Below are 20,160 nucleotides of genomic sequence, written 5' to 3'. Positions count from 1 at the left end.
ACATTCCTGAAATATCCATATAGAGAGTTTACATGTCTAATTCTATGGTTTCTATTAACAAATTGTATTTGTTGGCATGGATGTTATAAGTGAGACATACTTTATAAAATATATATTTATAAAAAAATCCTATTTTTACTTTATACTAGCAGCAATTTTATTTAAATTTTGTGTTTAAGTTACTTTTTTATTGTTGGTATATATACAATTTAAAATAGTGTTTTTTGACATTTTTTTTTATCATTTCAATCAATACACCTAAGTCTTTTTTACATGGTAGAATGGTTCCAGAAGAAGCCGTGTAAAAAAAAAAAACGTGTAAAAAAAGACATTGATCTTATACAAAAATGGGTGATTTGTTCCTAATCTCTAAACTTATTAAATTAAGTAAAAAACAAGAGTTTTTAAGAACAAGAATTAATTCTTGCTCTTCACATTTGCTTTGACCAGTAAAATTGTTTGTACGCGCTAAAGGGAATTCACTTAAAGCTAATGTTTGCAAACTATCGATACTATCGATGGTTTCGACTTTTTTCTTTCAAAAATACTTTTTTTGATATGAACATACTTCGCAAAAATTAAATTGACAAAAAAATTTAAGTACTAAAAATTTCAAATCGTGCTAAATGGAATAAAATCGTGTTATATCAAAACCGTGTACAAAAGACCGTGTCAAAACAGACTTAGGTGTACTACATAATACTTCTGCACAGTTTGTGAAATGTGTTTCAATTAAATCTGTAATCCAGTGATTTCCAACCTGTGGGGCGCGCCCCCCTGGGGGGATGCAGCATACCGTTCCAATGGGGGGCCGAAGCTGTTTTAAAAATATTATTTTTTAATGCTGAGTAAATGTCAAAAACAAATCAACAAAATACTTAAAGTACTTCTAAGAGTGTTTGAGCTCAAAAAAGAAATTGCTATATTTCTTGCTGATAACAAAAGAGACGGAGCAATCTTGTTTTAGGACACAAAGTTACTCGCAAAATTTGCGTATTTAGTTGATATTTTCAAAGACTTGGCGATTTAAATAATCAATGCAAGGATCTCAAATTCGTGCTTTTGCTCAGAAAGACAAGATTACGGCTTTTATGAAAAAATAGAACTGTGTATAGCTAGTATCAAATAACTTTATAACTTTAACATGTTCCCCACTTGTGTTACTGATGAAATAGAAGTAAGTAAAGATCTTATTATTATATCAGTCATATGACTAGTCTCCGAAACCATTTTCGCATTACTTTATCTAATTACGTCCAAATACGAATGAATTTCTAATCCATCATTGAGAAACATGATGATTTTGGTCATTCAAAAGCAGAGCAGAAAATTATAATTGATTTATCTAGTAATAGCACATTGAAGCAGATGTTTCAGGACGAAAATATATTGTTAATTTTTGGTTACCAGTAAGGACGATTTTGCTACTTTGACAAATAATGCTTTAGAAATTTTACTATCATTTGTGAGATCTTACTTATATGAAACAAAAAATTCTTATAATAAATATTATGTTTGTATGTATATTTTTATAATACTGTGTATGATATGGCATAATTTCAGTTATGTTAAGTTGTATTAAAATTAAATTGTTAGAAAATAAGAAGGGGGGCGCAATATTTTTTTCTTTCGAAAGGGGGGCGCAAGAAAGAAAAGGTTGGAAACCGCTGCTGTAATCTTTCTTGTTATATCAACTTTACATGTGTTCCAACATAACTAGTTCTATTTTCTTTACATCAGATTCCACCAGTATGTTGTATCCTTCGACTTACTCTTCTTTTATCTATGGTTGTATCCTGCTCGTTGCCGTTCGTTCTGGCACGTGCATTCTTGCTTGTTCATTTTCGTTCGTTTAGGTGAGGGTGCACCTTTATTTATATTTCTCGGTTGCTCGGTTTTGTGGACAAGTTCATGTTACCTATGAAACATTGGCAACACTGTACACAAATTGATTAATTTTTTTTGACAATTCTCACTACATAACCAATAATTGAGTTCTTTACCCTCACTGAAAATTGCTTTATTTTCCTCAAATTGCATAATTTAAAAATGCTTTTGACAACAGTTCATTTGAACATGTGCACATTTTAAATACTTTATTTTATTTAAGTGTGATTTAGCTTAATTGTTAATTTTTAATGTATGTATTAATATTGTACTTTCATCTTCTGGAAAATAATTTGATTTAAAAATGCATTACATAACAATATATAACTTATAGTTTTTGTTACTTATCCTCAGTCATCTACTGTAGACTACAACAATGGCCAAATTTCTGGTACACTCTCTCAATTTTGGTTGTGTCAGTATTGTGAGTTATTTCATCGGGTGCAATATCGAAAGAAAAAATATATTAAACCATTTCAAATCCCAAAACATTGATTTGAATGTTTTGAGCAAGGTATTATAATTTTTTTTATATTGTGAATGCTTTGATAAGATGAGTATTTCTGATTTAATATTATTCATTTAAATAGATCTAATATTAAATTTTGAAGACATTCATTATGGTATCAAAAGTAATAGATCATAGTTTTATTGCATTTAATTATGTTAAATATATGTTCAAATAAGAATAAATGTATGTTCAAAATAGATATGAATTACAGTAGTACCTCAATTAACCGGACTAATTGTTGTCGATGGTCATTTGGATAATCGAAATCAAATGTATGAAGAATAATGTTGTGTATTTATTAAAAGTAACAATTACATACATAGATATTAACAAAAATCAATGTTTAGTAAGAAATTAACACTTTGTTATATATGTACATACAAATTTTCTTCAATTACATTACGTACATATACTAAATTGTGGTATTAATAATGCAAAAATTCCAATTGTAGGTATGTACATACATAAAAATTGGTTGCGGTTGGTAGTCCAGAAAATCGCGAATCTGTGTAACTGAGGACTGGATAAATGAGGTTCTACTGTAAATCCTTAATTAATGTATTAGCAAATACATCTTATCGCTTATTTTTTCTCATTTGTGAATTCTCAGATTAGTTGGTCATCCTATACACTGAACACTTGAAGAATATAAAAATTGTATTTGTAATTCAACAGATACAAGAAAGGCCTGGTTTACCGATATTTGGCACTGTTTCAGCAGCAACTCCTTTTAGTGATAATAGTCATCCAAGTAGAATATCTCAGATAATGAAATATGGCTTTCCTGGTTTAGATAATGTACGGTCTTTTGATGATTATGTTTTATCTTATGATAGAAGAAATAAAGTTGCTCATTGGGTTTTTGAGCACTTGACAAAAGAAACAGTTAAGCAAAATGATGAAGTTGATAGATCTAAGTGTGAATTTACAGAAGACAAGAGTATCCACCCATATTTTAGGTGAAGGTTTTTTTTTATATTTGATATTTGAGTCATTTTATTTATTCTGATGAAATTATGGTCTCGACAGATCAGCAAACACTGACTACAAAGGTTCTGGTTATGACAGAGGACATTTGGCTGCTGCAGGTAACCACAAGTATGATCAAAAACACATAGAACAGACATTTTTTTTTGAGCAATATAGCACCTCAGGTAACTAGCATGATCCTATGAATTTATAATGTAAATTAATTCTATTTGTGTCTATAAATTAAAATAAAGGTTGGGAATGGATTTAATCGTCACTCTTGGAATCGATTAGAGCGTTATGTGAGAAAACTGACAAACCGTTATCCTAATGTATATTGTTGTACCGGGCCACTATATCTTCCAAAGTGAGTTCATTTTTTTTTTAATGCTTATTGATATAATTTTAACTTAATTGGTCTATAAAATATTCAATTTTTATTATTTATACAATTTACTTCAGTACATTAAATAATTATGTTTTAAAAATAAAATTATAATAGACTATGATGGAATAAACTTATAATTAATAATGTTTTAAAATTACAAATCAAATCAGTATTTTTTAATACTTTTTCATTTAATAAGAATATTATTTATTTAGATATTGCTTTTAAAAATTGTGATTTAATTTATAACAAAGAATTTCATTAAACCTCAAATTTGACCTGTAGAGTGAATTTCAGATTTATTGTAATGTTATATTTTAATTATAATAACAATATTGCGAATTCACATACATGTGAAAACTGTGATATGGTGGTATAAATCACTGGTAAATTACTGTGTATTCAATTTTAAGCATCTTTTCTAGATCTTCAATCTAGACCAATATGTGAAAACAACATAAAAATTTAATTTTAACTGTAACGAAAAATTTGGAAAAAGTATGTGTGTGCGTTTGTGAGCCGAATTCCAATAGATGTAGCTCACATGCATTAATTAGTTTCATGGCAACCGGCCATGCCGTTTCTTCATAAAATACAGAAAGTGCAAAATTTTTTGTCCATCCTTTCTTAAAAATTCTAAATCAATTTTGAAACATCAAACACTTTTGAAAGGTATTTACCTTGGTTGGGGTATTGAGCTGGTTTGGATTAATGAAGCGTCACTGAGTACAATATCATCTTATTGATTATTTATGCATGTTGTGATGTTAGTGCAACTTTTTTTTAAGCCAAAATGCCTTACCCCTAACCATCTGAATTGAATTGTGAAATATCATGAATCATAGACCTGTTTTCGGATATAGCTTCCTAGAATTTTTAATTGATGTTTATGTAAATGAAGAACATAAAGAATCTGCTTATTTCATCTTACATATTATATTTCTAACTTCCTGAAGGCTATAATTAGCTAATTTTATGTTTTCTCGGCGTTTCAAGCCATTCTGAATCGAATGAGATCAAATTTAAGGAAAAAGTATGTGTGTGCGTGTGCGTGTGTGTGAAAATTAAAAAATTTTGATGTATCTCGATGAGCACTAGCGTTTATCAATTTTGCGCGACAGTCAGCCAAGCCGTTTTTTTTTTGTAAATAGCAGAAAAGTGAAATACTTTTCGTTCACGTTTTAGCCCGCAATTCTGAATCGATTTGGAAATTCAAAAACCGTTCGAAAGATATTGGTTGGGAATCGTGCTGTTTGCACGTTTGGGAATAGTTTTTGGCCGGGTCGTTTTCTTGTAATAAAATGTTAACAATTTTTTCGTCGATTTTTATAATTTTTTTTATTTTTATGTAATATTACGGCCATACGACAAGACATTTAATTTTCAAAGTCTTCAAATCTTCAAAGTTTGCAAAAATTAGTATCGTTTTTTGGCATTTGTCAAAATTAGACCTTTGATCGCCGTTTTCTCAAAAACGCCTGAACCGATTTCAGAAATTTAAAAGCCATTTGATGTATCTCAATGAGGACTATCGTTTGTCAGTTTTGTGCGACGATCTACCAAGCCTTTTTTTGAAATTTGAAAAAAGTGTTAAACTATCCGTCTACATTTAAGCTCAAACTACCAAATCGATTTAAAAAAATCAAAAACTGTTCGACAGATATTAGTTGGGATGATACTGATTAGTTTTAGGTGAAAGTCTACCGAGCCGTGAAAATTTGTTTTTAGAAAATACTCTGAGTTAACGTGTTCGTTCATTTTCAATTATGTGTAATAATCCACTCGGAATACTTTTAATCACTCAAAGTTTAATTCATTCTTTATTGATTAAGTCGATTATTTACACATATCGGGAAGTTTATGTAACTTGCTTCTAGGCAAAATACCAATTCCAACTAGTTCTTTTTTTGTTAAGAAGTATGCAAACATATTTGTATCAGACTGCAAAAAATGTTTGATATTTTTTATAAAATGATACTAGAAAATGCATGAAAGGTACTCTACCATAATTATTAATATTTTATTTGTAATATTAGATGTATGTATTTGTTCTTGAACATGTTGCTGATTTATGCCAATTAAATCTCTCTAGAAAAGAAGCTGATGGAAAAACCTATATTAAATATGAAGTTATAGGTGCAAATTCTGTTGCTGTACCTACACATTTTTACAAAGTTGTAGTTTGTGAGACAGCTGATAGTAATTTTGAAATGGAGGCATATGTTATGCCTAATGCCGCAATAGATGACAATGTACCGTTAGAATCATTTCAGGTATTATAATTTCTTTGTCTTTATTTTGCTACAAATAAAATAATAGAATAAACATTTAGTCTTTATCAATGTTTTGATATACACTCATTTATAATAAGCAAGCTTAGGGTGTACAAACTTTTCAAATTTGGTATCAGTTTTTTTCAAAACTTATATTTTTTAGTATAAGGGACAAATATTTTTGGCATAAAATATTATGTAAATATAATGAATTTAATTTTTTTTTAGGTGCCTCCAGAGTCCATTGAAAAAGCTGCCGGTTTGTTGTTTTTTGATAAAGTTTCTCATAACAGACTAGTCAGAATAAACCATAAAAAATTAAGATAACATTTTTCAATTAATCAATAGTGCGTTTTATTAAGTTATAATAAAAATAATATTTTAAATTATAATATAATAAAATTGTAGAAAACAGATTAAACGTATATCACTTGTACTTTGGAATTTATTGTCTCCACAAATGAGGACAAAAAATGTAGATTTTTTGACATGTTTGAATAGATTGGAGTGAAAAATCATGGACTGATATCTACAAGTTTTTATTTATAGATGGCGGCTTTAAGTTGTCTTTTTTTATCAATTCATAACTCTCGCTGTGCAGTACTGCTGATGAGTTATAAATTTTTTACAAGTCATAACGCATTTTTTCCCCAAAATTTTTTTGACCAAAATTTTTTCTAAAAAATTTTTTTCCCAAAATTTTTTCTGAAAAATTTTTCTCCCAAAATTTTTTTCTAATTTTTTGAATTTTTACAATTTTGAATTAAAATGTGACTGTTCTCCTAAACGATTTTGACGAGATTTTGTATGGAATTCAATATTTTTCGAACTAAAATATTTCTTCTACCAGGGGAAAAAAAATTTAGGTCAAAATTTTTGGAAAAAAAATTTTGGTCAAAAAAATTTTTGGAAAAAAATTTTTGTCAAAAAAATTTTGGTCAAAAAAATTTTTGGTCAAAAAAATTTTGGTCAAAAAAATTTTGGTTCAAAAATTTTTTTGACCAAATTTTTTTCAAGATTTTTTGGACCAAAATTTTTTTGACCATCCCATTTTTTGACCAAAATTTTTCTCCAAAAATTTCTTTGCCAAAAATTTTTTTGACCAATTTTTTTTCCCAAATTTTTTTCCCCAAATTTTTTTTTCTTTTGACCAAAATTTTTTTGACCAAAATGTTTTGGCCAAAAATTTTTTTGACTAAAATTTTTTTTTCAAAATTTATTGGAACCAAAATTTTTTTTCCCAAAATTTTTCTGACCAAAATTTTTTTGACACAAGTTTTTTTTTGACCATCCATTTTTTTGACCGATTTTTGGGACCAAAAATTTTTTGACCAAATTTTTTTGACCATCCATTTTTTTTGACCAAAATTTTTTTTCCAAAAATTTCTTTGACCAAAATTTTTTTGACCAAATTTTTTTTCCCAAATTTTTTTCCCCAAATTTTTTTTTTCTTTTGACCAAAATTTTTTTGACCAAAAATGTTTTGGCCAAAAATTTTTTTGACTAAAATTTTTTTTTCAAAATTTATTGGACCAAAATTTTTTTTCCCACAATTTTTTTAGCCAAAATTTTTTTGACCAAAAATTTTTTGCCAAAAATTTTTTTCCAAAAATTTTCTTCCAGATTTTTTTTTTAAATTTTTGGAATTTTTCTTCCAAAATTTTTTTCCCAAAATTGTTTTTCCCGAAATTTTTTTTTGACCAAATTTTTTTTCCGAAAATTTTTTTGACCAAAATTTTTTTTCGAAAAAAATTGTCAAAAACAATTTTTGTCGAAAATTTTGGTCAAAAAAATTTTCGGAAAAAAAAATTTGGTCCAAAAAATTTCGGGAAAAACAATTTTGGGAAAAAAATTTTGGAAAAAATTCCAACATTTAAAAAAAAATCTTTGGAAGAAAATTTTTGGAAAAAAATTTTTGGCAAAAATTTTTGGTCAAAAAATTTTGGCTGAAAAAAGTGGGAAAAAAATTTTGGTCCAATAAATTTTGAACAAAAAATTTAGTCCAAAAAATTTTTGGCCAAAACATTTTGGTCAAAAAAATTTTGGTCAAAAGAAAAAAAAATTTGGGGAAAAAAATTTGGGAAAAAAAATTTTGGTCAAAAAAATTTTGTCCAAGAGAAATGTTTGAAAAATTTGGTCAAAAAAATGGATGGTCAAAAAAATTTGGTCAAAAAAATTTTGGTCCAAAAAATCGGTCAAAAAAAATGGATGGTCAAAAAAAAACTTGGTCAAAAAAATTTTGGTCAGAAAAATTTTGGGAAAAAAAATTTTGGTCCAATAAATTTTGAAAAAAAAATTTTAGTCAAAAAAATTTTTGGCCAAAACATTTTTGGTCAAAAAAATTTTGGTCAAAAGAAAAAAAAAATTTGGGGAAAAAAATTTTGGGAAAAAAAATTTGGTCAAAAAAATTTTGGTCAAAGAAATTTTTGGAGAAAAATTTTGGTCAAAAAAATGGATGGTCAAAAAAATTTTGGTCCAAAAAATCTTGGAAAAAAATTTGGTCAAAAAAATTTTTGAACCAAAATTTTTTTTGACCAAAATTTTTTTGACCAAAAATTTTTTTGACCAAAATTTTTTTGACAAAAATTTTTTTCCAAAAATTTTTTTGACCAAAATTTTTTTTCCAAAAATTTTGACCTAAATTTTTTTTCCCCTGGTAGAAGAAATATTTTAGTTCGAAAAATATTGAATTCCATACAAAATCTCGTCAAAATCGTTTAGGAGAACAGTCACATTTTAATTCAAAATTGTAAAAATTCAAAAAATTAGAAAAAATTTTGGGAGAAAAATTTTTAGAAAAAATTTTGGGAAAAAATTTTTTAGAAAAAATTTTGGTCAAAAAAATTTTGGGGAAAAAATGCGTTATGACTTGTAAAAAATTTATAACTCATCAGCAGTACTGCACAGCGAGAGTTATGAATTGATAAAAAAAGACAACTTAAAGCCGCCATCTATAAATAAAAACTTGTAGATATCAGTCCATGATTTTTCACTCCAATCTATTCAAACATGTCAAAAAATCTACATTTTTTGTCCTCATTTGTGGAGACAATAAATTCCAAAGTACAAGTGATATACGTTTAATCTGTTTTCTACAATTTTTATTATTATAATTTAAAATATTATTTTTATTATAACTTAATAAAACGCACTATTGATTAATTGAAAAATGTTATCTTAATTTTTTATGGTTTATTCTGACTAGTCTGTTATGAGAAACTTTATCAAAAAACAACAAACCGGCAGCTTTTTCAATGGACTCTGGAGGCACCTAAAAAAAATTAAATTCATTATATTTACATAATATTTTATGCCAAAAATATTTGTCCCTTATACTAAAAATATAAGTTTTGAAAAAACTGATACCAAATTTGAAAAGTTTGTACACCCTAAGCTTGCTTATTATAAATGAGTGTATATCAAAACATTGATAAAGACTAAATGTTTATTCTATTATTTTATTTGTAGCAAAATAAAGACAAAGAAATTATAATACCTGAAATGATTCTAACGGTACATTGTCATCTATTGCGGCATTAGGCATAACATATGCCTCCATTTCAAAATTACTATCAGCTGTCTCACAAACTACAACTTTGTAAAAATGTGTAGGTACAGCAACAGAATTTGCACCTATAACTTCATATTTAATATAGGTTTTTCCATCAGCTTCTTTTCTAGAGAGATTTAATTGGCATAAATCAGCAACATGTTCAAGAACAAATACATACATCTAATATTTACATAATAAATATTAATAATTATGGTAGAGTACCTTTCATGCATTTTCTAGTATCATTTTATAAAAAATATCAAACATTTTTTGCAGTCTGATACAAATATGTTTGCATACTTCTTAACAAAAAAAGAACTAGTTGGAATTGGTATTTTGCCTTGACGCAAGTTACATGAACTTCCCGATATGTGTAAATAATCGACTTAATCAATAAAAAATAAATTAATTTATGAGTGATTAAAAGTATTCCGAGTGGATTTATTACACATAATTGAAAATGAACGAACATGTTAACTCCAAGTATGTTCTAAAAACAAATTTTCACGGCTCGGTAGACTTTCACCTAAAACTAATCAGTATCATCCCAACTAATATCTGTCGAACAGTTTTTGATTTTTTAAAATCGATTTGGTAGTTTGAGCTTAAATGTAGACGGATAGTTTAACACTTTTTTCAAATTTCAAAAAAAAGGCTTGGTAGATCGTCGCACAAAACTGACAAACGATAGTCCTCATTGAGATACATCAAATGGCTTTTAAATTTCTGAAATCGGTTCAGGCGTTTTTGAGAAAACGGCGATCAAAGGTCTAATTTTGACAAATGCCAAAAAACGATACTAATTTTTGCAAACTTTGAAGATTTGAAGACTTTGAAAATTAAATGTCTTGTCGTATGGCCGTAATATTACATAAAAATAAAAAAAATTATAAAAATCGACGAAAAAATTGTTAACATTTTATTACAAGAAAACGACCCGGCCAAAAACTATTCCCAAACGTGCAAACAGCACGATTCCCAACCAATATCTTTCGAACGGTTTTTGAATTTCCAAATCGATTCAGAATTGCGGGCTAAAACGTGAACGAAAAGTATTTCACTTTTCTGCTATTTACAAAAAAAAAACGGCTTGGCTGACTGTCGCGCAAAATTGATAAACGCTAGTGCTCATCGAGATACATCAAAATTTTTTAATTTTCACACACACGCACACGCACACACATACTTTTTCCTTAAATTTGATCTCATTCGATTCAGAATGGCTTGAAACGCCGAGAAAACATAAAATTAGCTAATTATAGCCTTCAGGAAGTTAGAAATATAATATGTAAGATGAAATAAGCAGATTCTTTATGTTCTTCATTTACATAAACATCAATTAAAAATTCTAGGAAGCTATATCCGAAAACAGGTCTATGATTCATGATATTTCACAATTCAATTCAGATGGTTAGGGGTAAGTGGCATTTTGGCTTAAAAAAAAGTTGCACTAACATCACAACATGCATAAATAATCAATAAGATGATATTGTACTCAGTGACGCTTCATTAATCCAAACCAGCTCAATACCCCAACCAAGGTAAAATACCTTTCAAAAAGTGTTTGATGTTTCAAAATTGATTTAGAATTTTTTAAGAAAGGATGGACAAAAAATTTTGCACTTTCTGTATTTTATGAAGAAACGGCATGGCCGGTTGCCATGAAACTAATTAATGCATGTGAGCTACATCTATTGGAATTCGGCTCACAAACGCACACACATACTTTTTCCAAATTTTTCGTTACAGTTAAAATTAAATTTTTATGTTGTTTTCACATATTGGTCTAGATTGAAGATCTAGAAAAGATGCTTAAAATTGAATACACAGTAATTTACCAGTGATTTATACCACCATATCACAGTTTTCACATGTATGTGAATTCGCAATATTGTTATTATAATTAAAATATAACATTACAATAAATCTGAAATTCACTCTACAGGTCAAATTTGAGGTTTAATGAAATTCTTTGTTATAAATTAAATCACAATTTTTAAAAGCAATATCTAAATAAATAATATTCTTATTAAATGAAAAAGTATTAAAAAATACTGATTTGATTTGTAATTTTAAAACATTATTAATTATAAGTTTATTCCATCATAGTCTATTATAATTTTATTTTTTAAAACATAATTATTTAATGTACTGAAGTAAATTGTATAAATAATAAAAATTGAATATTTTATAGACCAATTAAGTTAAAATTATATCAATAAGCATTAAAAAAAAATGAACTCACTTTGGAAGATATAGTGGCCCGGTACAACAATATACATTAGGATAACGGTTTGTCAGTTTTCTCACATAACGCTCTAATCGATTCCAAGAGTGACGATTAAATCCATTCCCAACCTTTTATTTTAATTTATAGACACAAATAGAATTAATTTACATTATAAATTCATAGGATCATGCTAGTTACCTGAGGTGCTATATTGCTCAAAAAAAATGTCTGTTCTATGTGTTTTTGATCATACTTGTGGTTACCTGCAGCAGCCAAATGTCCTCTGTCATAACCAGAACCTTTGTAGTCAGTGTTTGCTGATCTGTCGAGACCATAATTTCATCAGAATAAATAAAATGACTCAAATATCAAATATAAAAAAAAACCTTCACCTAAAATATGGGTGGATACTCTTGTCTTCTGTAAATTCACACTTAGATCTATCAACTTCATCATTTTGCTTAACTGTTTCTTTTGTCAAGTGCTCAAAAACCCAATGAGCAACTTTATTTCTTCTATCATAAGATAAAACATAATCATCAAAAGACCGTACATTATCTAAACCAGGAAAGCCATATTTCATTATCTGAGATATTCTACTTGGATGACTATTATCACTAAAAGGAGTTGCTGCTGAAACAGTGCCAAATATCGGTAAACCAGGCCTTTCTTGTATCTGTTGAATTACAAATACAATTTTTATATTCTTCAAGTGTTCAGTGTATAGGATGACCAACTAATCTGAGAATTCACAAATAAGAAAAAATAAGCGATAAGATGTATTTGCTAATACATTAATTAAGGATTTACAGTAGAACCTCATTTATCCAGTCCTCAGTTACACAGATTCGCGATTTTCTGGACTACCAACCGCGACCAATTTTTATGTATGTACATACCTACAATTGGAATTTTTGCATTATTAATACCGCAATTTAGTATATGTACGTAATGTAATTGAAGAAAATTTGTATGTACATATATAACAAAGTGTTAATTTCTTACTAAACATTGATTTTTGTTAATATCTATGTATGTAATTGTTACTTTTAATAAATACACAACATTATTCTTCATACATTTGATTTCGATTATCCAAATGACCATCGACAACAATTAGTCCGGTTAATTGAGGTACTACTGTAATTCATATCTATTTTGAACATACATTTATTCTTATTTGAACATATATTTAACATAATTAAATGCAATAAAACTATGATCTATTACTTTTGATACCATAATGAATGTCTTCAAAATTTAATATTAGATCTATTTAAATGAATAATATTAAATCAGAAATACTCATCTTATCAAAGCATTCACAATATAAAAAAAATTATAATACCTTGCTCAAAACATTCAAATCAATGTTTTGGGATTTGAAATGGTTTAATATATTTTTTCTTTCGATATTGCACCCGATGAAATAACTCACAATACTGACACAACCAAAAATTGAAGAGTGTACCAGAAATTTGGCCATTGTTGTAGTCTACAGTAGATGACTGAGGATAAGTAACAAAAACTATAAGTTATATATTGTTATGTAATGCATTTTTAAATCAAATTATTTTCCAGAAGATGAAAGTACAATATTAATACATACATTAAAAATTAACAATTAAGCTAAATCACACTTAAATAAAATAAAGTATTTAAAATGTGCACATGTTCAAATGAACTGTTGTCAAAAGCATTTTTAAATTATGCAATTTGAGGAAAATAAAGCAATTTTCAGTGAGGGTAAAGAACTCAATTATTGGTTATGTAGTGAGAATTGTCAAAAAAAATTAATCAATTTGTGTACAGTGTTGCCAATGTTTCATAGGTAACATGAACTTGTCCACAAAACCGAGCAACCGAGAAATATAAATAAAGGTGCACCCTCACCTAAACGAACGAAAATGAACAAGCAAGAATGCACGTGCCAGAACGAACGGCAACGAGCAGGATACAACCATAGATAAAAGAAGAGTAAGTCGAAGGATACAACATACTGGTGGAATCTGATGTAAAGAAAATAGAACTAGTTATGTTGGAACACATGTAAAGTTGATATAACAAGAAAGATTACAGCAGCGGTTTCCAACCTTTTCTTTCTTGCGCCCCCCTTTCGAAAGAAAAAAATATTGCGCCCCCCTTCTTATTTTTCTAACAATTTAATTTTAATACACTTAACATAACTGAAATTATGCCATATCATACACAGTATTATAAAAAATATACATACAAACATAACTATTTATTATAAGAATTTTTTGTTTCATATAAGTAAGATCTCACAAATGATAGTAAAATTTCTAAAGCATTATTTGTCAAAGTAGCAAAATCGTCCTTTACTGGTAACCAAAAATTAACAATATATTTTCGTCCTGAAACATCTGCTTCAATGTGCTATTACTAGATAAATCAATTATCATTTTCTGCTCTGCTTTTGAATGACCAAAATCATCATGTTTCTCAATGATGGATTAGAAATTCATTCGTATTTGGACGTAATTAGATAAAGTAATGCGAAAATTGGTTTCGGAGACTAGTCATATGACTGATATAATAATAAGATCTTTACTTACTTCTATTTCATCAGTAACACAAGTGGGGAACATGTTAAAGTTATAAAGTTATTTGATACTAGCTATACACAGTTCTATTTTTTCATAAAAGCCGTAATCTTGTCTTTCTGAGCAAAAGCACGAATTTGAGATCCTTGCATTGATTTATTTAAATCGCCAAGTCTTTGAAAAATATCAACTAAATACGCAAATTTTGCGAGTAACTTTGTGTCCTAAAACAAGATTGCTCCGTCTCTTTTGTTATCAGCAAGAAATATAGCAATTTCTTTTTTGAGCTCAAACACTCTTAGAAGTACTTTAAGTATTTTGTTGATTTGTTTTTGACATTTACTCAGCATTTAAAAATAATATTTTTAAAACAGCTTCGCGCCCCCCTTGGAACGGTATGCTGCATCCCCCCAGGGGGGCGCGCCCCACAGGTTGGAAATCACTGGATTACAGATTTAATTGAACACATTTCACAAACTGTGCAGAAGTATTATGTAGTACACCTAAGTCTGTTTTGACACGGTCTTTTTGTACACGGTTTTGATATAACACGATTTTATTCCATTTAGCACGATTTGAAATTTTATGTACTTAAATTTTTTTGTCAAATTTAATTTTTGCGAAGTATGTTCATATCACAAAAAAGTATTTTTGAAAGAAAAAAGTCTGAAACCATCGATAGTATCGATAGTTTGCAAACATTAGCTTAAAGTGAATTCCCCTTTAGCGCGTACAAACAATTTTTACTGGTCAAAGCAAATGTGAAGAGCAAGAATTTAATTCTTGTTCTTAAAAACTCTTGTTTTTTACTAATTTTAATAAGTTTTAGAGATTAGGAACAAATCACCCATTTTTGTATAAGATCAATGTCTTTTTTTACACGTTTTTTTTTACACGGCTTCTTCTGGAACCATTCTACCATGTAAAAACAGACTTAGGTGTAATTGATTAAAAAAAATGTCAAAAAAAACACTATTTTAAATTGTATATATACCAACAATAAAAACGTAACTTAAACACAAAATTTAAATAAAATTGCTGCTAGTATAAAGTAAAAATAGGATTTTTTTATAAATATATATTTTATAAAGTATGTCTCACTTATAACATCCATGCCAACAAATACAATTTGTTAATAGAAACCATAGAATTAGACATGTAAACTCTTATATGGATATTTCAGGAATGTTGAATCCAATGTGATGAACTACAATTTATACACTTCAAAATAAATATAAATTCATAGCAATCTCAACATAGATCACATTTTGTTCATACACAAATGTAGAAATACAGACATGATAATTGAATTTTTTTGATGTAATGTAATAATGTACAATAGAAAAAAAATTATAATATAATACAGACAATAAAATATATCTATCGAAACCTATCTTGTTTAACTTATTAAAAACTTTGCAATTAATTTAAAAGGCAGTCTCTCATCACAACACTTAAATTTACAATTCATCCTTTCGTGGCAAATCATCATCTTCATCTTCTTCTTGTGCCTGTAACAAACACAAGGATAAGAAAAAATAAATTCATTTTGAAGATGTGATTCCAATACCTATTTGATATAAAAAAGCAATATTATATCAGATTTGTTATTATTATTAAATCTGATTTGTTTTAATTCTTGTAGAATTAAAACAAATCAGTTTAAAAATAATAACATGTAAAAATAATTTTACTCATAAATTTATTATCAAATGTGTTTTTATGTATAAAAGAATTGTCACATACCTCATCAGATGGTCCCTCGCCATATGAGCCACCAGATTCCAAGAATTTAACAAATCCATCTAATGTTCGCTCGCCATTGAAATCAATTACCTGTGAAATGGTTTAAAAATGCATATTGAAAAGTTCAAAAACAGAACATAAATCATACACTCTGTGTATTAAAAAATAAAATTTTAAAAGACCTTATTTTCTCCTTTGCTGAACAATTTAATTGTCGGGAATGAAGTTATTTTAGTATGTTCCAATTCATTTACAGTGGCATCCATTTTAGCAATTACAACAGTTTCAGAATCCTTATATTTTTCACCCAATTCATCATAAATAGGAGCAAGTTGTTTACAATGACCACACCTAAAAATTTTATGTGTGTTAACAAAAACCAAAAAATGCATTAATATCTTATTTATAAATCAATGATTTTAAATAAAAATATAATGCTAATTTTAAATCAGGCTGTTACCATGGAGCATAGAATTCCACAAGAACATCCTTTTCTGAATTGAATGCTACTTCATCAAAATTGGAGCTGACTAAAACCTTAACTGGATTCTTATCCCAATCTTCTGGAAGATCTTGAGATAATAAATGTTGCTTCAATTTGCCTTCAATAAAGCTTCCTACGAATTCCTGTACATTCAAAATAAGTATTAGCAATAATTTATACAGATGTAAACTATAAAAAAAAATTCACAGTAGTGAATCATAATTATAAATAAAATTTCACAAACTTTAATATTTTCTGCTGAAAGGTCTGGTGTAGCTGGTTTGTATTTTGCCATATCCTCTTCCAACTTGATTAATCTCATAGCAGGCACCTCCTCTTTCTTCATGCCAAAGAATTCCAAAATTCTATTTACATCAGAAAAATATATGAATTAAATGAACATACGTATTAATATTATAATTTTGTATATATAAAACAACATATGCATAAATTTGAATGTTGCAGAATATTTTTTTTCAAATATATTAAAACAAGTGTCTATATGTTCTAATTGTTGCATTTGATTTGATTAAACTATTGATTTTTTACCTTTGGTGATCTTCTTCATCAGCGTTGATTGTAACAAACAGTACTTGATCGCGGAATTCTTTTGCAACCTCCCGTGCTCCCTCAACATAGCTGTCAAAATGCCCACCTTCCTATAATAAAAAATTAAACAAATTACTTAATGGCAATTTGATTTCAGAACACCAAATAAATGATAAAGAATATGCTTTTTCAATATAAAAGTAATAATATTAATTATATTATTTGTATAGTTCAAATCAATAAAAAAACATGAACAAAAGTAAAATTGTTCCAATAAATAATTATCCATCAAATAGATTTGTCAATGTATCTGTTAAAATTTCTTTTATTGCCTTCTGTCAGTTTGAATATCAAGCACATTAATTGTTGGATTCATATTTTGCTGAATTGTTAATAAACCAAGAGCAAATAAGTAAAGAATTATGAACAAAAAGTTTGCAAAAAGGAAGACTTTGTATATTACATCGCTAAGGCCGTCTCAACCACGACATTCAATAAAATGTTAATATTATGGATCATGAGGTTCTCACCTTTGACAGGAACAATAATAAATGGCTCTTAATATCTCCACCAAAGATCTTTTGTGCAGTCTCGTGGTTGAATTCTACCATAAGGGGCAACGATTGTGATTGAACGAATTTCTTAAGAGCCTCTTCTGAAGTTGCTTCACCTTCAAAAACAGCTTTTCCTTCATCAAACTGAAACCAATATATATTTGTTATTGTAAGATGCATATGGAACACAAAAAATGTGCAATCAAATATCATATGATAAAAACATTTTAACTTTTTAATTTTACTATATATTGTAATTTATCCATATTATATATTAATTATATATTTATTAATTTTTATCAATAATGTATAATAATTGTATTTTTAAGTCCTCTTGAAAAAAATCTGTGGGTAATATATTTCGAAAATAAAGAAATAAATAAAACTCTGTTCGTCAAAAAGAAAAATTAAAATAAATGATTGGATAAGAAAATTTTGAAAATGTTTCATAGTACATGTTTGCAATAACCCTATTGAAAGGGATAATGTTTGAATTAAAGACAAAGAAACAAATTAATAAACTTAGGCTTGCAAGAACTAATTTGGGTATTGAGCACACTTACTAGAAAAAAATTATATAAAAATTTCTTCAAAAATTTTATAATTGTTGAATTGATACACATAAATAAAAGCAACTTTGAAACTTACTTTCTTAAAAAGAATGACTGAACCACATTTGGCTTCATAATTCTTATAAACTTCTTCATTGCTCGTGATACCAAATGGATAATCATCAACAGAGTTAGCAGTTGACAAGAATGCCTTAGCTTCAGCTGATTCACGATCCTTAAAGAAACCAATAACGACAACTTGGCTTTCCTCAACAAATGCTTTGGCGTCATCAACAGATTCCAGTTCTTTAGCTGGTGGTCCAGTCTTCTTTTTCAACCAAGTAATAATGTCATCAGCTTGGCGTCCACCTACAAAATAATAAAATTAAGTTTTTATTCATATATTTCCTTTATATATGAGAGGATTCTCATTGTACTTATGGTTATGAATCATTACAATCAAGATATAAATATATCTAAACTATATATATTTGAAACTTCTTGTTTAACATGACAAATGTTTTGAATTATAGAAGCCAACAATTCACAGAGAATAAATTATAATAGATTTCAAAATATCATTAAATATTCATTAAAATAAAGCTAAAAAGATTATTAAAACCACTATTTAATAATAAACTACTCTAAGTACATTAGTTTGCCAACTATTTTACCTGTATAATCAATTTCACTTCCGCTACGGAAGAATTTTAAAGTTGGATATCCTCGAACACCATATTTCTCAGCCAAATCGCCTTCTTCAGTGGCATCAACTTTGGCAAGTTTGATTTCAGATTTTTCATCTTCTAACTGTTTGGCTGCTTTTGCGTATTCTGGGGCTAAAGCTTTGCAGTGTCCACACCATGGAGCATCTGAATAGACCGAGAATAATATTGATGACAAAATTGTAAGGGATTGTAAGGGAATCTCATTTATTCTCTAAACCAATTTCTCATATACGTATGTTATCAATAATCATTTTATTTCAAGTCATTGCACAATAGTATTGAAAATATCACTAAAACAAGACGTCACACACCCACACATTACTTGAAAGTAATATTATAAGGAATCTGTTATATTACTGAAAATTTGAATGTGCACGTTTTTTAGAAGACCGTAGATAAACGTTGCAATGCTTAATTAGTTATTAATAGATGTAATTACATTATTTTAAGATTCTGATAAAGTGCCATTGTTTACACGTCACCAAACACATCCGGTGCGGCACAAATAAAAAACGAAAGGCTAATGACCCATTACTATTAGTGCAAAAAATATTCGAGAAATAACTTAAAAAAAGCCGTAACGAACAAACTAAGTATAATTAACTAAAATTAATAAAACTTACAGAATTCGACAAGTACGAATGCGTTGTTTTTAACAGTGTCATCAAAGTTATCCTTTGTCAGTACAAGAACACTTTCTTCGGTTTTGACATCTTCATCACAGTTTATACTTAAGGTAAGGGCTAAAACAGTAAATATCGCTAAAAAGCGCATCTTGATAGACTAATTTTATTAAATATTAACGTCAAATGCCGATGGTATGCTTCATGAACCACAAGCGCCAATCACAAAATGCCAACTCTTATGAAATGGTGAGACCCAAGTAGCTACCAACACTGCAAGACATCGGAAAACGTGGCCAGCGCCAAGGTGATGTCTTGATAGGGTGACCCGATTCGATTTAACGTTAAATTAACGTTTTTATAATTAATTTTATTAATAAGTTAATTAATTTTATTAAATTATTGGATTTCGTAGCTACGCATTTCTGCTCATAAAAATATTAACGAAAACTGCCCAGTTTACTCGCTTTAGATTTTATGTTCGAATTTGACACAAATTCTTGAATATTTATTTAAGGTAAGGTGACCTTAGCATAGTGACTATTATAAA

General features: G+C 28.1%; 2 protein-coding genes and 1 pseudogene across 7 annotated transcripts; 1 reads left to right on the top strand and 2 right to left on the bottom strand.

The window, feature by feature from the left end:
• The first annotated feature begins 2,293 nt into the window (after positions 1-2,293).
• On the top strand, positions 2,294-6,380 carry LOC113388326 (annotated as a pseudogene).
• A 2,795-nt stretch (positions 6,381-9,175) lies between these two features.
• LOC113387744 (endonuclease G, mitochondrial-like) lies at positions 9,176-13,753 on the bottom strand. Of its 5 annotated transcripts, XM_026625116.1 has the most exons (8): positions 13,421-13,581; positions 13,160-13,319; positions 12,630-12,710; positions 12,204-12,552; positions 12,010-12,133; positions 11,827-11,939; positions 9,525-9,705; positions 9,176-9,299 (listed from the first exon to the last, which is right to left on the bottom strand). In XM_026625116.1, the coding sequence occupies exons 4-8, from the start codon at positions 12,392-12,394 to the stop codon at positions 9,201-9,203; spliced, it is 708 nt and encodes a 235-aa protein (XP_026480901.1). In that variant the 5' UTR covers positions 12,395-12,552; positions 12,630-12,710; positions 13,160-13,319; positions 13,421-13,581; the 3' UTR covers positions 9,176-9,200. The 5 variants fall into 5 exon arrangements, with proteins under 5 accessions (XP_026480901.1, XP_026480900.1, XP_026480899.1 ...); XM_026625115.1 differs by lacking the exons at positions 12,630-12,710; positions 13,421-13,581 and adding an exon at positions 13,705-13,753 and having other exon boundaries at positions 12,204-12,487; XM_026625114.1 differs by lacking the exon at positions 12,630-12,710 and having other exon boundaries at positions 12,204-12,487; positions 13,160-13,339.
• A 1,685-nt stretch (positions 13,754-15,438) lies between these two features.
• Positions 15,439-19,878, bottom strand: LOC113387756 (protein disulfide-isomerase). Of its 2 annotated transcripts, none has more exons than XM_026625134.1 (10): positions 19,611-19,878; positions 18,934-19,131; positions 18,357-18,628; positions 17,685-17,852; positions 17,155-17,264; positions 16,850-16,970; positions 16,582-16,748; positions 16,304-16,472; positions 16,122-16,211; positions 15,439-15,886 (listed from the first exon to the last, which is right to left on the bottom strand). In XM_026625134.1, exons 1-10 carry the CDS (start codon positions 19,759-19,761, stop codon positions 15,836-15,838), a joined length of 1,497 nt encoding a protein of 498 aa, XP_026480919.1. In that variant the 5' UTR covers positions 19,762-19,878; the 3' UTR covers positions 15,439-15,835. The 2 variants fall into 2 exon arrangements, with proteins under 2 accessions (XP_026480919.1, XP_026480920.1); XM_026625135.1 differs by having other exon boundaries at positions 15,439-15,888; positions 16,127-16,211.
• Between the last annotated feature and the right edge of the window lie 282 nt (positions 19,879-20,160).

Source organism: Ctenocephalides felis, unplaced genomic scaffold (genome assembly GCF_003426905.1).
Source record: "Ctenocephalides felis isolate EL2017-DRISC unplaced genomic scaffold, ASM342690v1 CF-g0.4_SCAFFOLD_03572, whole genome shotgun sequence".
NCBI lineage: Eukaryota > Metazoa > Arthropoda > Insecta > Siphonaptera > Pulicidae > Ctenocephalides > Ctenocephalides felis.
The sequence above is the reverse complement of the archived record's forward strand: the minus strand, read 5'-3'. Positions and strand labels throughout refer to the sequence as shown.

Bases quoted from the DNA above. Each gene is read 5' to 3' on its own strand.
- LOC113387744 (XM_026625115.1), bottom strand. From the start codon at position 13,297: ATGGCCAAATTTCTGGTACACTCTTCAATTTTTGGTTGTGTCAGTATT. The intron at 12,134-12,203 runs GTGAAGGTTTTT...TGGTCTCGACAG, and splicing joins AGTATCCACCCATATTTTAG to ATCAGCAAACACTGACTACA. The intron at 11,940-12,009 runs GTAACTAGCATG...TTAAAATAAAAG, and splicing joins TGAGCAATATAGCACCTCAG to GTTGGGAATGGATTTAATCG.
- LOC113387756 (XM_026625134.1), bottom strand. From the start codon at position 19,761: ATGCGCTTTTTAGCGATATTTACTGTTTTAGCCCTTACCTTAAGTATA. The intron at 16,212-16,303 runs GTCTTTTAAAAT...ACCATTTCACAG, and splicing joins TCAGCAAAGGAGAAAATAAG to GTAATTGATTTCAATGGCGA. The intron at 15,887-16,121 runs GTATGTGACAAT...TGTTTGTTACAG, and splicing joins GCGAGGGACCATCTGATGAG to GCACAAGAAGAAGATGAAGA.